At 40.7% G+C, this 15,466-nt stretch overlaps 1 protein-coding gene across 7 annotated transcripts in view; it reads right to left on the bottom strand.

Moving 5' to 3' along the window:
• Positions 1-4,301: 4,301 nt before the first annotated feature.
• Positions 4,302-15,466, bottom strand: part of celf5a (cugbp, Elav-like family member 5a) — a 190,233-nt gene continuing 179,068 nt past the window's right edge. For 2 of the 7 annotated variants that reach the window (XM_085348867.1, XM_085348868.1), the window contains exons 8-11: positions 8,549-8,764; positions 8,161-8,253; positions 7,217-7,360; positions 4,302-4,429 (exon numbers count right to left, since the gene is read on the bottom strand). In XM_085348867.1, the coding sequence (XP_085204993.1) occupies positions 4,302-4,429; positions 7,217-7,360; positions 8,161-8,253; positions 8,549-8,764 (581 nt within the window). The remainder of the gene's footprint in view (positions 4,430-7,216; positions 7,361-8,160; positions 8,254-8,548; positions 8,765-15,466) is intronic. The other 5 variants (XM_085348862.1, XM_085348863.1, XM_085348866.1 and 2 more) reach the window with 4 other exon arrangements.

Genomic DNA, 15,466 nt, shown 5'->3' with positions numbered 1-15,466 from the left:
CTCCGGGTTAAAAGAATAATACTGAGATTCTTCTTTTTGCGCCCTGCATTTCAGTAAAGTCTACTCACAGACTCCATACTGCTGTTTCTATGCTTTTTGTACGCTTTGTGCTGAGAAACCAGAAAGTTAATATTTTTAGAAAGCGAAACCCTCCCCCCCTCCCCTCACCCATTTCATTACCCAAACTGTACGTACCCAAAGAAAGGTCCTGTGCTGATTTTCCATAATTTACAGATTTCATATTTATAATAAGCTACTATCCTTAGCATTCAAACCATAGTTAAAGAATCATACTGTTAATATGAGTAGTACCATAATCATAATCTTTAACGCCCCCAAGTCCACATTGAGCATGCTCAGAGATCAAAAAGGGCACAATGGCAACATGACAAATAAATAAATAAATGGATGCAAGAGTGAAAATAATGTAGATTGACTTTAGCTTGACCACATGCACTCTAATTTTAAAACTACAGGGATAATTACTAATAATTAGTAACTTACATATTTTAAACAAATTATTGTTGGTGGGATTGTAGCCCCTTTCTCTTTTCTGAATCTATAGATATGTATATAGAGGCCTATGCACTACATATAAAACAGCACACTCATTGTAATTTAGTCAAATTTGTCTCTTTTGGCCAAAAACGAGACGTTATGCGAGCTTCTGGCCAAGTCTATTTTCATTTTAATGACTCCATCTCCAGTAGAGATCTCCAGTAGAGATCCCATGAGAGAAGATATTTTGACTGGGTTCACATGGCCCAGTATCACCTGGGGAAAAGGGAGGGCATATATCACAGCTCCCTAAAGCTGTGAGAAGAGAATAAGAGTAACTTCTCAGGGGAAAGACGACGCCCTCAGGCAAATATATAAAAATCTAACCTTTTTACTGAAAATGTACATTATATATCACTACATCCTGAACTGATCCTCCCCCTACAATATTATACTACTTCACAAAATCAAATATTTTATTCCACTAAATATTTCCTGAAAATTACCGTATTTATAAGAGTAGATTTAAAAAAAAAGAAAAAAGTCTGGCACAAAGTTTTCAGTCAGGTGAGGAAATGTGGTGGTTAAACTTGCATAATTTGGCAATTCATGACGAGAAAAGGCATTTCAAAAAACTCCCTCCTAGCGCATCTAAATACTGCTTGCAACAGAATAAAACACACATAGTAACCGGGGATAACATTTACTCCCAGTCTACTGAAAATGATGCACCCTCCCCTTTTTTATAACACTGATCCAGTGAACTTTAATCACACAAATAAAAGAAAAAAGGAAGAATTGCTGGGTCAAAGTAACACTAAATGAACGTATGCAGACATCAGGATCTGGAGAGTCATTCTGGAGGATAAAATTGTTATTCCAGACTGCAGAGGCATACGCAGTGGTCATGCTATCTGAAGACGCTTTAGTGTATGGGACAGTATTGTGATTACATGTCTGAAGCACTGATGTGTCTGAAGTTTAGAGCGATGATCAGAGTGCTGAGATCTCTCAGAGTCCTGAGGGGTACGATGCTTCAGAGTGTAAACTGAGTCAATGAATCTGATATTCAAATAAAGAATGTAAGTGTTACTCAACAAATCAAAGAGTGAAATAGAAAAAAACAACAACCCAAAAACAAACAGCGCATCAGATTTCATCTCGGACGCATTGAATGTGTGTCTCTTTGCAAAAACAGAAGCACAGATAACACAAGTTTGGTTATTTAATCGTATCTTCCAGGCTTGATGTGTCGTGACCACACTGCACAGGAGCCATGTGTGACCAGCACTAATGGTAAGCTGTCATCCTGTTGAAACAGCAGCAGCTGTAGCAGCTACACTTACAGGCCCGCTGCTGTCTAATTGATGGATCATTTTGCTCTTAATTTGACCTCCTAAGGCTGGTAATGCCAAGGCTTCTTCTCTCTTTGTAGAAGCTCGCACTGTGCTATTATACCCTTTCAGAAAAAAAATACAGTTGCTCTTCACTGAAGAACATGTACAATCTCCTCTAAGCACCATATACAGATCTCCATGCCTCCACCCTTTACCATAATGACACCGATCAAGTGCCTTCAAAGTGTCCCACAGGACACGCTGCCGTTCTGCGTTTTGGGATTCCTTCAGGGACTCTGGATGACAACACGGGAGAAAAAGACTAACATCCAGCTACTGAGAGAGAAATGAACTCTGTCACTCAGTCAATTCACTCAAAATGCCAATGTGTAATTGATTGCGCATCTCTCGCCCTGCGGTGCTGCTCCCCATCTAATCAATATTATCATTACCCTAATTATGCTGCGGGTTAGCTTTGGGGCACCCGTGAACCGATGGTCCCTATTAAGAGAGAGATATGCTGGCACTTGGAGGTGAGGAAAGAGAAATAGGAGGGGAGTCTGCTCCCGCCTGCTGAGAGCAGCTGGAGGAGCTTGGCAGTGGAAGAGGGCACGACCCGGGAGGGACCACTGTGACACGCCGATGGAAATTTTTACAACTGCTGTCAGGCTCATTTGTATATTTTATTAAGCAGTTACAGATGCTGTGCTGTTTTACTGCTGCGTATCCAGCTCAGCCGGGTGGCACTTTTACCACAGTGCTTTATGGTCAGATTATCTGTACTATCAAGGCTTTAATGATGACATGGAATGAGTCGCAATGACGATCAATTATGGAACCGCAACACGCTGGCAAGAACAGAGGACAGCAATGCTTGGCTAAATACGCTCTGGTTCTTTTGATGTCTGCTTTGAGAAAAGGTTACTGTGTCACTTTTGGCACTAAAGGACTGCTTTCTTCTTCTTCTGACACAATAACACAGACGGATCATGCTTCCGAGATGAAATGCTGCGATGCGGATGACGTAACGAAAGGCAAAAGAATATATCTGAACATGCCCGAAACAATGTCTAACCCATGTATTCTACGGCACTAAAATAGTATAGCTTTACTTTTTTTTTAAATACATTTTTCTGTTTTGTTTTAATATTTTCAAACCCAGTAACTATAAATGTAAAAGGAAAAAAAAAAATCAAAAACCCTTGCTCTTTTTTTTTTCAACCTGAAGCTAGTGTTTCTTCTTAAGTTTAACTTGTAATATTATTAGTAGTAGTTTGCAGTATTAGTATCATTAATACTATATATTACTGTTCAGAACAATAAAAATGTTTGGTCCTTTGGTCCCTTAGGGGTGAAAGATTTGCAGTCCTATTGTTGCTAATGGAAACCTCAGTGGCTGCACTTCTGCGCTTACTGAGAGAGACGGGGAGAGAATAAGAGAAAGAGGGAAAGAGAAAGAAAGTCTGTCAGTGGACATATAGAATAGTTTCTTTTTTTCCACTGGGTTTTTTTTTGATCTTCAAGTTTGAACCCTCATTTGTCCAGTACAGTAAAAGCCACAAGCGCCTCTTTCCTTATATATATATATGTGTGTATATAATATGTATATAGAAATCTATTTGTTGTTGCTGCTTTTCGTTTGTTAGTTTGTTGCTTAATTAACAATTCAAGTCTCAACAAGAAAAAGTTCTGTTGTTCAGTTTCATCACTTCTTTTTTTCCAGTTTTTTTTTTTCTTCTCGTCTTTCTTGCACTGTGCCATCTGTTACTGTTAACGTCCCCCGGTGAAGCGCCTCCTCACTTCGCATCTTCCTCTTCTGCCGTAACCTACATCTTCATAAGTAAATGCTGATATGTCTTCAAAAATTCCATATGTGTTGATTTTTTTTTAAAACATATTTTGCTTTCAAAGAGAGAGAAAAAAAAAGTTGAACTCCTCCAAAGATAATATCTTCACGTGTCCTCTAAAACCTAGAAACAAAAAAAAGAAAGAAAAAAGAAAAGAAAAAGAAGAAAAAGGCCATTTCAAATCTCACTGCTCATTAAACTGTCAATCTAAAGATCAATTTCTTTAAACTTTGAGTAGTTCAGTATGGTTCTATTATATCAGTCTAATGGTCTGGAGAGAACTAACCCACGCTGCCACACCAATCAATCATCGTCAGTCACAGTGATGACAGATTTCTCCTTAATTAATATGCCTACAGTGCTGCACATCAAATCAACCCCTCTACATTTCTTCAAATATTAAAACTGTAGAAACCTTTAATGTTTAAGCTTTGCATTCACAGAACATATAGCAACCCAATACTTATCAGTCTAACGATATTTACTTTCCAGGAACAGTCAGGTGGCATTATTTGAACCTTAGTTGCATCGTGAGTGTAAAAGGACAGAGTGGTGAAAATCAGCAATACTCTTATGGGCTCACCTGTGCTGCTGCGATGAATACTGAAGGTAGGCTGTGTCAGTAAGGGCGGCTGGCATCCTTCGGTCTCTTTAACTGGACTTTCAACCTCTTCATCCCAATCTGAAAGCCATTCATGGCTTGAATAGCTGCCTGTGCGCTAGCAGGGTTGTCGAAGCTCACAAAACCTGTGTAAGAAAAGCAAAACTTCATTTACACTAACTAAGAATAATGTAGGCTAGGGCTGTTCGATATAACGATATATATCGGATGACGATATAAAAACGTCTATGTTTCATTTTACGCTATCGTTTGTTTCGTGGTGTCGCAAAATAAACTGTTTACGGCAATATTTTTTCATCGTTTTGATGGTCACTGTAGTGGCTATATTCATTTCTTAAAGTCCTCTCTTTCTCTTATATTTTATATAACCACACTACAGACGGACAAGCGCCTGTTTTTATGCGTTGTCGTTAGCAACAACGATGGTAAAACCATCGCATGTCCGCTTGTTTATTTTCCACATAAACCTTTCACAATAAAGCTCAAGATGCTGTTGAGAATTTTCAAAATAAACGGAATCACATGAAAAAGTATGCAGAGTATTGATGGATGAGAAGCAAAAAAATAGTCGTCAGGTGCTAAAAAATAAACCTTAGACTCAAACGTTAGAACAGGCTTTTCCCCGCAGCACGCCGTGTAATAAATACTCACGAAAAAAACGGCGGCCTTACAACCTATGTCTAAAAATGTGTAGTTTCATGCATCGGTTAAAACACTCGACTCCAGGTACAAGACGCGCAGCTGGAAACACTTCACCTACCCGAGATTCACAGAATTTACAGAAAATATAAAATTTTTTGTGATTTATATCGTTATCGGACGATAGATGTTCTATATCGGGATATGAGATTTTGGTCATATCGCACAGCCCTAATGTAGGCACCTTAACAAGCGTTTAGGGGAGAATTTTAGTAATTTTTTATGAATAATATTTACTGTAAATTACTCTGTTAAAAAAAGAAACAGGTGGAAAAAAAGGCAATCATAATGAAAATGTAAGTGTTCTGTTGGTTTCCTCATCACGTCCTGTGTACCTCTAACGGAAGTCTAGATGGTGTTATTGATGCAGGAAGGACTGCGGTGCGGCCTAACAGCTGCTCAGAGCTCGTGACAGCCGGACACGAGGTGGCTTTTTAATGAAAAATAGGCCACGAAAAGTTTGGGGCTGTTACTGCCAAACGACATCGCTCTGCGCTCACGCTCTCTCCTAGTTGACTGTTTTTATTTGGGAATATAATATTAAGCTGCATTCAGAGATGAAGACATGTCCAGGATTTGGATAAGAAGCATGCATTTGTTGATTTTGTGCGGTGTAATAAAATGATGAAACAGTGCAGAGAACCAATGACCCTAACTCGAAATAAATGTTATATTTTATAGCATGCAGGCACTTTCTTTACAGCTGCGTGGATTTTGAACCTTCGAAATTTAATGACTGAGGGTTAACACGCCTACAAAGTTTCATTGACTCAGTGCTATTCTTTTAATTTTCTGACCTGTGAATGAGTGAAAGAGAAAAAAAAAATCACTGAATAAATGAGTTTGATCAAAACAAGAGCAAACACAGAACGATGATCATAGGAGACAAATCTGCTGCAGACACACAAAACCTCCCCGCGATAAACCACCTCCTCAAACCTATGAACATCCTGTTTCCATCATGTGTAAAAATAAAGCCTTGAGAATTCAGTGACCAGAAATTTCAGTGGAGTGTGTCTCCACTGATGCGCTCCGCTGTGTCTGTGGTGTCATTAGGAACAGCTGATGACCCATGAAAAAAACAGCAGGAGGCTCTCCACGTCCACCACCACATGGGAGGGAGTCTACATGGCCTGCTTGGCTCAGGTTTGGCCCATTACGGGGGAAAAGTTGCGCTACAAAGAGCCGAGCTGAACGGAAGTCTGAAGAAAGTATAGAGACGGGATAAGGAGGTGACCTCCTAACCCGCCATCACCTTAATGCGTTCAGGCTAGAAACAGAGAGGAGATACCCGTTTAGAGGTCTAAGCTCAGTTTCTCTGTCTTTTACACCCCATCAATCTAAGTTTATTCCCTCTTTCTCCTTTCTAGATTAATTACACACGTGTTCCCTCCTTCCCCAGGCCTAACATTATGTTGTAAATGCATAGTGCATAAGTCAATACTGCAAATAGCTCCTCTTTCATGAATTTATATATTATTAAGTCCCCCAAGGGAGACGGAACTGGTGATCAATTTCGCCCAAGGTTCTTTGGTTCCCTGAAGTGAAAACAAAAGCTGATCTATAATTGTCCTTTTCCTTCCTTCCCCTCAACCATCACTGCCTGCCTTTTTGTAAGCCCTGGGGTTGGACGCGCATGTAGGCTGCCAGAGCTAAATGGGACAAGAGGTGTGGAAATGTGTGAATCAGCCTCAGCGGTGAAGGTATTGACAGATATTGGGGTTACACAATGGTGATGAGGATGCTGATGCAGCACCTCAAGGTTTCCAGGTCACACAGCCGGCAAGCAGAAACAAGGACGTGCGGTCTGATCGACTACATCCCGATTATTTTGGCTGCAATGTACTCTGCGCATTGCTTTAAAAGCGCCGGTGCCAAAACACAACAGTCATCAAGATGCAAAATTAGGTCAGTCTGTCAGGGGTAAGATCGCTCAGTCCTCCAGGTCTGTGAGCTGTCAAATGTCATCAGAGGCAATGGTATATACATTATATATATATAAAAAATTTTGTGTTGTGTGTTTGAAAATAAAGAAAAGACAAACATTTTACTATTTAACCTGTATACACCAAGACTGATTTATTATTATTAGATTTATTCAGAACCAAGTGTCTTTATCTCTCAAGCCGGGGTCAATACAAATTGACTTGATATAATTTCATATTATATCAAGTTGGTCTTGGACTGTGTGCATGTTGCACTGTAGGACTCACCAAAGCACTTGCTCTGGTTGGTTGCCCTGTCCATGAAGACCTTAGAGGAGATGACGGTACCGAAGGGCAGAAACATTTGCATGAGTTCATTGTCTCCAAACTCCTGTGGCAGGTGGTAGATGAACAGGTTACAACCCTCTGGACCTGGTTGCAGAGATACAGCGAAAGTTTGATAGAAAAAGAGAGAAAAAGCAGTCAGTTTGTCTTTTTCAGACCTACATATTACCCAAAATAAATACAGAATATGTGCAAAGAGCTGTCTCAGACATATGTGGCACTACCCATCATACAAAAAATAAATAAATGATTAATTAACATTGGTAGAATTAGACAGTACAGGCTGAAATGAGCATTCATGCATGAGCATCCACTCTCATGATTCCTTCATATGTGGCCTTTAGATGTATCTTCACCGTTCCTGCATACACCTGGCACAGGCTCAAATCATAATTAAAATATACATTATGTGTTGCTATTTTATATATTTTATTTAATAAAAACGCAACAGGAGTTTATTAAAATCATCACATTGCAAGCTGAAAATCTTCAAATAAGCTGTCCCAATTTGCCTGCAACCATATTTTCATTGATGTTGTTTATATGTGTGTTTCATCCACACTTACTGTCACAGCTGGCTATTATAAAAGATATGCTACTACTTATCACTATTACTATATATTACTATAATACTACTCTACATCAATCCCCATGTTTTATGTCGAGACGAGACCTGTTTACAGTCTCACACAGTCCGCTCTGTTTATCTATTAAACACAATGAAAATGATGTTAGAGTGTTTTTCTTCTCTCGCTGTACAACAAGACTCAAAATGAAGTGTGTACAGTGTAAAAGCAAAGCAAGACTGGTCTCTCGTGCTCGTCTCCCCGTTTAGCCATTACAAAGTATGAGGCATGTGAAGTGTAAAAGCAATAATGTTCTCTCACCCTCACCTTCTCTCTGCTGCTGCTGCTGGATGACCTGTGCTGGTTGGGGCAGCGTTTGGCCAATGGGAGTCAGCGTAGTGGCCGGGTAGATCGCTGCGGACGCGAAGCAGTAGAACAAGGAAGGAAGGAGGGAATGTGAGAGAGATGAGTGTAAAATCGGGGATCCCACAGAGAACGGTGTCAAGGATGCTTAAGGTCGATCACACAAGCGTAACGTTTCGTTCTGAGGCGCTGTCCTACACTATCTGAATACATACCACCTCACGCTACTCACGCACCACATAGCCTGCAGTTATTGTCTCATAGCTGCTACTCATTTATAGTGTTTACACGCCAGTGCAAAACCTCAGAATAACAGAATCGTAAACAAAGCCGTTCTGTCTCCTACCTGTGTACTGCTGTACACCAGTGAAGGCTTGCTGGAGGGTGTCGGCAGCAGTGGGGCTCTGGGTGGAGTAGGGCGGCAGGCCGTTGGTGTAAACGGTCTCCACGGCAGGGTGTCCGTTGGGCTGATGAGGGATGCCGGTGAATCCGTTGACGATAGGCGTGACGATGCTGGGTACAGCGGAGGTGGTGATGTTGGCTGGTGGAGAACTGAGGCCTGCTGGGAAAAAGGTTGGCTGTTGAGCACTTCATCTGGATCTCTGCGCATAATACTACAAGAGTTGTACAGCACTCAGACTTACACTAGCAGGCAGACACCCTTTTTCTCATAAAGTGCCGAGAAAAACAGTTCTCTGTACACACACGCACACACTCACACATTAAACACACAAAACTCGTGACCACGAGCTACACTGTGTCTTCTCTCTAATGCAAGGACACGGGTGCAACGTGAATCTGTCACATATCCGCCGTTTGTCGTGACACATCCTGCAGGATAGCTGGGGAGTCAACCTGTGAAAAATGAGCCTGTCTGTAGTGTTTGTGCGATACCCTGCTGGCTTGTACTGCTCAAGATGATGAAACCACTATGCAACTTCTGAGAAAAAAAAAGAAAAGAAAAGAAAAGAAAAAGGGGAAACAGATCTAGACTAGATAGAAGAAGATTACAGGGGGAGATTTGCTTGAATGAGCAGGTAGCAAATACACAAAGATGTCTCGTACTTTTACACATCATAAAAAAAAAAAAGAAGACAAAAGAACAACAGTTGGCAGTTTGACAAATGGGTGGGTCATAACATATATGGCGCACGCCTGAAAGGCAGCTGCAGAAGGGTTCATGAGTGGAATCAAAATTGGATGCTCCGTGTTCTCTGTCATTCAATGCATTTTAAAAAGGACCCTCCTTTAGAAAGTGCTTCCAATTATGGCGGGGACGTCAAAGTGCCCACTCTCAGCAGAATCTCACTTTGTGATGGTCTCTCTAAAAGCGCTTCTCTGTGGCAAAGCATCCAAGCTCATTGAAGTACAGCTCCCCCGAGGACCACCTCTCAATCTCAAAGCCCTCACCCTGATTGGACAGAAAGCCCAGGTTGTCACAGAAACCCTTCAGCGTGCCATATTTCCACAATCTGGGACCTCGATAAGGGACTTCTTATGAGTAGATTAGATAGAGTACACAATCACAACCAGCTCACCCAAATTGTACACTGAGATATGTGGCAATGCAAACAAAAAGACGCAGTATCACCAGAGCTGGGGTCTTACTCAAAAGCATTACATCACCCCAAAACTACATTACCAGCTGAAACCTCCTACTGCTGACTCCTATCATCTATGTTGGATTATTTTTATTGCTTTCTATCAATAATTACCCCTTTGTCTTCAATCCTCACCTCTCCTACTCTGTTTTATTCTCCATCGTCTCTCCCTGTCTCAGCATTTAAACCACGAGGAAGCTGACAGTGGAGGAGGCAGATGCAGTGACCAGGGGAGTTGCCCCAGTCCAGCGAGAGCTGTTGTGTCTTTTGCACTGATTTTCTTTTACTTTTTTTTTTTTTTTATCTCTTTTTTTATGAAGCCTCCCCATGATTGCTTGTTTCCTGCAGAGCTGTGATGAATTAGACTGCAGCTTCAGCCCATTCTCCTACCAGGACCCAGGAGAGCGCCGCTCCTATTCTGAGGGCTAGAGACAGCCAGTCTGCTCAGGCCACACGCACTTTACTGTACCACCAGATAATGCACCCTCTCCATCATCAGGCAAATTCATTTTCCAAGCCTTAGCCATAGTGTGGGAGCACACGCCTATGTATTTGCAGCAGTTGTGCAGTGATAGCAGGAGTAGCAGCAGCAGAAGTACTCGGTGGTAGCACGGACCCCTTATGTGCAATTTCATAAGTTCCGAGGTCAGCAATTACATATGACATCGGTACTGAAGGAGAACACACGAGAGAAGTCGCAGATTGGGGCCACTGAGTCCAGTCTGTTCATCATGTTGGAAATGCCACAGCAAGGAATAAACAGAAGTCTTATAAACACTATATTATCGCACCACAGTCAGTAAAGAGTGAAAAAGGGAAGTATTACTAAGTCTCCTGAACTAGATATTTTCATTTTATCCCTCAGTGGACACATAGTTCTTGCATTGTGAAAAACTGCATTCATAGCTTGTTTACAATGCGCACCCAAGAGCGCTGATATACATGTGGCTGTCAGGATGTTTTGCAACTATCAGGCTGTAATGACATGTTGTTCTTCACTCTGGCATGAGTGAATACAAAGCTGTAGGACAGAGGATTACATATTCCATACATTTTGCTCTGAACTATAAATTTACTGTTCTTTATGACTTCACCAAGGAACACTGCAACGCTAAACAGTATCCATATGTGTTTGTCCAATACATATATTTATGTTGTGGAAGCAAAATTACTCTCATCTTCTTGAAAGCTGCTTCTTAGAGGGAAAAACAGTTGATTTGCTCCTTGCTAAGGAGAAAAAGGCTTCACATGCAACAGAAGTATTTATTATGCTAATTATATATTGAAATCAACAAGGAATGCTATACCCAAACTGGAGAGTGCAGTCATTACCGGCAGAAGGACTGTCTTTTGCCAGAGCAAGTAATAAGTACTCAAAACAGATGCTTTCATCTAACTGATTTGAAATGCGACGCATTTAGAGTCAAAGAGAAAATGTCTGTCTTCTGTGAATAACACTGTAAGGGTGGGGGTAGCTTTCAAAGTCCAGTTGTGATCCTAAGAAGAACTCTGACTTTCAATACTGCCCTTTAGATAAGGAATAAATATTTATAAAGCAAATCAAGTGTGACACAAAACAAATGAACTTACAAATGAATGTGTTTTATTGTTACAGAGTTTAATATAATTTTTCATCTAGTGAATATTTCAAAGCACATAAGTAGTTTTCAGTCAGTACGCTAATTATTTGTGAAATCCTCCCCCTTGCTTGTCATCTCCACAGATCATTTAATAAATTGTTTTGAAAATGCAAGTGTACGCTGATGACTTAACTCTGATCAGCCGTGCCGCAACAGCTTTTCTGGCTTAAGTAGCAGTGAGCCCAAACAAATAACCAAATAATAGCCAGGGTAAAAAATAAATACTAGTAAAATTGCAGTGGACATAGCCACTATGGTTTCTGAACTTCCATTATGAAGTGACAACTTCAACATGTTGGCCATCAAAGACTCACATAGCAAGCAGGTCTGGCCCGGATCTGGTATCAAGCCGGCACTGCTGGCTGACTTCTGGCATGATAAGAAGTATGTCATCCAGATATGGGACAGGCCTGAAGTAGATGGCACTGTCTATGAGATGGCATGCCATATCTGGCTCGATTATGGTTTTGTTTATGTGGCCCAGGCCCATAGAAAACAGGTCTGGCCCGGATCCAGCATCTAGCTGACACTTCTGACTGACTGGTGTCCTGGCAGGGTGTATGTCAACCAGATGTGGGCCAGGTCTGGCAATGATGGCACTATTTATGTTCCTATTTTCCTATTTTAGTGAGCAGACCCAAATGCCATGTTGCAATACTATACTGCTGTGATAGCCAACGTTTCAAATACAGATTTGACAGGTTCGTGAGTGTAAACTTTATCGAAAACCTAGTGACGGTTTACTCATCTTTCCTTGTAGGTGGCCGTAGCTCAGGAGGTAGAGCAGGCCACCTACTGATAGGAAGGTTAGTGGTTCGAACCCAGTCTCTGCTAGAGTCTCAGTTTAGAGAAAGTGTGTGATTGGGTGAATGTGGCATGTTGTAGAGGGCACTTTGAGGAATCCTGAAGAGTAGGAAAGTGCTATATAAGAATCATTCCATTCATTGTCTGAATGGAGATTTTCCATGTTACTTTTGCACTATTATGTTCCGCCACTTGTTGTTATTACATGGTTTTATTAAGGTACACATTAGGCTGTCATCTGGGGCATCACAGGGCCAGCAGTGTTTCTGCAACTGGCCCATTTGTGGGCCACCTCTGGCAAACCAGATCTGGGCCACCAAAGGGCCGTTATTCTTTGCGATATGTGGGGACGTGTAAGCACATTGTGTGGTCCAGATTGGGGCCATACCATTTTTGCTATGTGGGGACATTCCGACTGAGAGTAACCATTGACTGTCTATTTTTGTTTATTCTAAAAACAATCATCCTTCTTTACTAAATAAGACTTGAAGAATGGCGATTGAAAACAAATTCAAGAAGAAAATGTGCAATGACATTATAAACCAAGCGAGAAGCAGAGCAGCTCCTGCATTAAATTTTATACTAACTTTACTGTTGGTCATCGAAAGGAAGGCAAGTTTAAGGAACCTCAACATTAGCTCCACTTTACAGATCCTGGGGCTACTTTAGTTTTGTTATACTGAGTACATATGATACGTGATGAAATTCCAACAGAAGAAAGACTCAAAAGCATGTGTGATGGCTGCACTTACAGCCACACAGTGGTAATACCCACCATGTTAGTGTAGAGGCTTATAAGTAACATTGCATTCACATTTCTTTCTTTAAATATAGGAATTTATTTACAGGACAATAAATAACTGGTTTTGGTTTAGTTAATTCATATATCCACATAACGCTGCATTCTAAAATAAGTGCGCACATTTTAGTTTACACTGTTATGTATGATTAATCTTTTGTTTTCTGAGTTACCTTAGTTGCAGCTGTTCCAGTCCCTTGATTAAGGAGCCAAGAGGTGGAAAAGGGGCGGAGCGAGCTTTAAAGGAAGGCTACAAATTGGTTCACGCCATAACTCAGGACCATGGGGGGGAATTGGAGTTCATTATGTTTGGTTTAGTTAGGTTTTGTGTGTTTTACCCCTTTTCCTGTTTTTGTGGGCTGATCAGCCACTATTTAAGTTTCCCCTTTGTCTCATTAAGTTAGGTCAGTTTGTTTGAGTTATCAGTTGTGTTGTTAACTTTGAGTAGAGTTTTGTTAGTTTGACCTCTTTTATGGGCCCAAGATTTTGATTCTTTTTGCATGAGTTAACCAATTATGTTTTTTGGGTTAAATAAAAAAATCATTTTTTGGACTTTAACCTGTGCCTAAGTTTCCTTCACTGCTCGGTCCATCACAGCATGGAACTCCAAAAAAAAGAAAAAATTCTTACTCATGGTAGATTTTTAGTACATAGAAAAAACACTGGAGGCAGCAGTACGGAAATAATGCAAGGAAAAGTTTGAAACGGAAGTTATGCAGAAAGAAAAATGCGTGGAACATTATTCACATAAGGAAAAAAGGCAGCATACAGATGAAAGGGAAGGACAAGGTTGGCATGAACTACGGCAGGTCAGGTATTCACAATGGGTGGGTGGGAACATGAGTACAGAAGGTAAAAATATATGAAACAGCACAAGTGATATTTAAAATAAAAACGGCAAATGAGAGCTAAACAAACAAGAAACTGAAAAAAATCCAACAGCAGACTGGGATCTAACACACAATACACCTGAGGAAAAGGATTCCAGCAAAGATTGAACTGCACTTTAATGATGCCAGCGTCTAGCATCTGTTGGGAACAAATCCCATAGCGTAAAAGTTCAAACACCTAATCAACATCTTCCTCATGGGGAGAAACCAGTGGCCACAGCTTGAGCCACAGTCTGTAAATCGCATATCTATAGTGTCTTGGAGGGTGCTTCACTTACAGTCCTCACTTTGGCATGCTTGATAAAATTAATAAAAATGCAACTACTGAAAGGATCCCCTGACCATATGTTATATGCAATGCTAATCTATTTCCAGACTCATTTGCACTCTAGGCTCAGCAGCACCTTCTCGTACAGAATCTTCCTCCAAACTGCAATTCAAATATGAAACAAGTTCCCCAAGTACAGAGCTGGACAGATAACAGAGAGAGACCTCCAAGCCTTTCAGGCAAGCGTAAACACACACTTCTAGACCACACAATTTATTTCCCTGCACACTGCAATGAGCAAAGTGAGCCGCCAGAAAAAGGATTCCAACCTCTAAATGTATAATCATGTGATATACAATCTTAATTTGCTTTAGTTTATACGAAAAATATTATAACATATTTTTTCAGCTGATATTAAAATGAAACTATGTGAAACTCGACAAATCATTTATTACTAAATAAATATTAGATAATAAAACAAAAACAAAAACCTTCCAGACTACTAAGCCTCCAGTGCTTCCTGCTCTACTTCTGAAGCTCATATGCATTCAATACACTGACCAAAGCAATGTGCCTGGCTTTCAGATGCCTGAGCAGACCAGCTGGGCAGCTTGTGAAGCTCCACTGCCTGCGTGCACCGGAGATCAAATCTGGTCAAGGCAAGAAGAGTGCCTGTGGCCTCTGAACAAACTTGAAGGCAACAGAAAAAGGGCTACCTTTTTCTCACTTCTAATTTTGAGAAATGTAATTATTTTGATGCCAGAGTCACGGTTTAATCTAAAAGCTGAGAAGAAACATTTGCATTTAAGGAACAATGGCAACTCATCCGTCAGACAAAGTGTCATGAAAAACAAGCCACTTTTTAAAATTTTATTTTTTTACCTTTGCCTGCACTGGAAAGACATCTCTACAGCCTTAAAGAAAGCACTTAGAGTAAAAGCATATTTCAGACTAAGAAGGACTGAAAGCTCGAGGTCACACCATCACTTGGGACACACAGGTATTCATCTTTCCAGCTGTTTCCTTTGGCTCTGAACAGACTGTCGCTATCCTTGGATGTGATGTTTTGATCTAAACGTGAAGGATAGTTGACGCTTTGTTCTAAATAAATATCTTCGCTTACCTGTCCTTTGATTGTTTGTGTTAGAATTAGTCCTTGCCAGTGCAAGGAAGCCATAGAGGACAGGTGGCATTAAGAAAGATCATCACGTCAAACAGCTCATTAGTTTCCTGGTGCTTTGTCACCACCGAAGTGTTCCGTA

The sequence above is a fragment of the Diplotaxodon limnothrissa genome, linkage group LG23 (assembly GCF_057381915.1).
Source record: "Diplotaxodon limnothrissa isolate DT_005_m linkage group LG23, D_limnothrissa_male_GT1.1, whole genome shotgun sequence".
In the NCBI taxonomy this organism is placed as follows: domain Eukaryota; kingdom Metazoa; phylum Chordata; class Actinopteri; order Cichliformes; family Cichlidae; genus Diplotaxodon; species Diplotaxodon limnothrissa.
This window is presented reverse-complemented; position numbering and strand designations above follow the sequence as displayed.